Genomic DNA, 2,064 nt, shown 5'->3' with positions numbered 1-2,064 from the left:
GGCAAGGGTGATGTTGAAGTGGGTAAAAAATGGAGTGGAAACCACGAGGAAAATTATTAGTGAATGAAAGAAAAAAGAAAAAGAGGGAGAGAAAGATAGTGAGACATGTACAGAGAGCAGATGGAGTTACTACATTATGCACAGTGATTGAAGCGGTAGATGAGATAGAAGGAAAGAAAATGAAGAATGAAGAAACAAAATTAGTAGAATAATATATCAGGAGGAAGAGGAGATGCCCGTTGTTATTACAACAATTTCACTCAAAAATGTATATATGGTAACATAGAGGTGTTACTGACCACCGTGCTTTTTATTATGATGGTGGACCCTTATGTCAATAATTAACGAAGGGCATCTGCGCATAATTTGGCGTGCAACCGATGTTCAAAGCTAATGCCATGTCAATCTTACAAAACGAATAGATTTTTGGCACTGGAAATTGTTACTATGAAAATGTATAGAATAACCGTTGAATACCACACACAGCCAAAAACTATAGGCCACTCACAAAAGGAAAAACAAATTGTAGCCGCGGTACAGGAGCACATAAGCTACAAATTCACCCGGCAGCTATATTTGTTGACAGGGACAAAAATACGGTTTCGTTTAAGCTAGTATGACAAAGATACCTCACCACTGAAGGTTAACTTTAGTTATAATTTTTCTCTGTTGTGAATAACTCGTCGCAGCCTCAAGTTTAACAGTAAAGTATTTAAATTGTAGAGAATAACGATAGCAGAATGACGCCAATACTGTCACACCTTTTGATAGTAGTTCTAACGGTACAAACTCTAGAAACCGCATCTGCTGCCAACATTCAACAAGCGGAAAACGCTCAAGTATTTAGCGCCTTGTGTGACATAGTGGCAACAGCAGAAGGCGGATTGCAACTGCCAACCATCAGCGACACCAGTGAAGCCGATTATGACTACATCCAGAAACTGAATATGACGGTTGCGAAAGAAAGCTGGCAAAAAATGTTCATAGAGAAAGACGAACCGCTAAAGGTATTAGAAGACGCAGACAAAGCCAACCAGAAAAACAAGGGCTACAACAAGCTATGGCCGACATGGAAAAAAGCATTACAAGCAGTCAAGGCAAAGGAGGAAGACGCAGAAATAAAAAAAGCGGACTGAAGGATCTCAAAGCCGCCTCAGCGGTGGCAGCAAGAAACCAAGTAATACTCATTTCTGCAGAGGCAGCAGCAGCGATGGAGGAAGCAGGCAACACAGCTGCTCAGAACGACGGCCTCAGCGACAAAACCCTCAACGAGTTACTCAAAGAAGCGGTGTACGGCGACAAATTGGCGAAAGAAGCAACTTACACCGTACAAAACATATTCGGAGCGGCCGCAACAGGCCAACGAACGGCAGCGTGTGATAGTGCGACACTGACTTCATCGGCAATGCCCAAAACAGTGTTGGCAGCCCTTATGTGTTGCTGTTACAAAGACCAAACAACAGGAGTCGAGGAAGTGTGTTTCACCGGGCTGACAATAACCACAGCGTGGGACGACGGCACGACAGCACCAAGCCCGAGTGACATGCAAAAGATCAGCCAAAAGTGCGGTAAACACTCAGCAGGCAAAGCAACTTCAGCCGCCATAGGGAGACTGCTGCAAGGAGTCAAGCGGCTAACAACAACGAACAACAACGACGGCTATTTAGGAGCATACCAGGGCACGGGCTGCAATGGTCAGCAAAATGGCGGCATTTGCGTTAAAATAACAAACTACAAAACTGAAGGCGAATCTGCACTAAAAAAACTTCCTTGGTACAGGACACTACTCGGCCTTAAAATCAAACTGGAGGCCAGAGAAGCAAAAGCGGCAGCAGCTGCCATAAGGTCTCAATTTCTACGACAGCTACGGAGCAAAGCAGCAAGCGTCAGCTCAGCAGTGGAAATTCCAATAAGCACAGAAACAACCGGTGAAACAGAAACAAATAGCAAGAACACAGAGGCTAAGGCATGTGGCACTCACAATACAAACTCAACCTGCACAGCGGGCAATAACTGCAAATGGGAAGAAGAGAAAGATGGAAAAGGAGAATGCAAACCTAAACC

The 2,064-nt window shown here is 44.1% G+C and overlaps 1 pseudogene across 1 annotated transcript; it reads left to right on the top strand.

Moving 5' to 3' along the window:
- The first annotated feature begins 764 nt into the window (after positions 1-764).
- On the top strand, positions 765-2,035 carry TEOVI_000604700:pseudogene (annotated as a pseudogene). Its single transcript is given in 4 exon segments — positions 765-1,121; positions 1,124-1,219; positions 1,222-1,251; positions 1,253-2,035. Coding segments are annotated over 4 exon segments (1,266 nt in total).
- Positions 2,036-2,064: the final 29 nt, after the last annotated feature.

Source organism: Trypanosoma equiperdum (assembly GCF_001457755.1).
Source record: "Trypanosoma equiperdum strain OVI genome assembly, contig: ctg_2002, whole genome shotgun sequence".
Classification (NCBI taxonomy): Eukaryota; Euglenozoa; class Kinetoplastea; order Trypanosomatida; family Trypanosomatidae; genus Trypanosoma; species Trypanosoma equiperdum.
The sequence above is the reverse complement of the archived record's forward strand: the minus strand, read 5'-3'. Positions and strand labels throughout refer to the sequence as shown.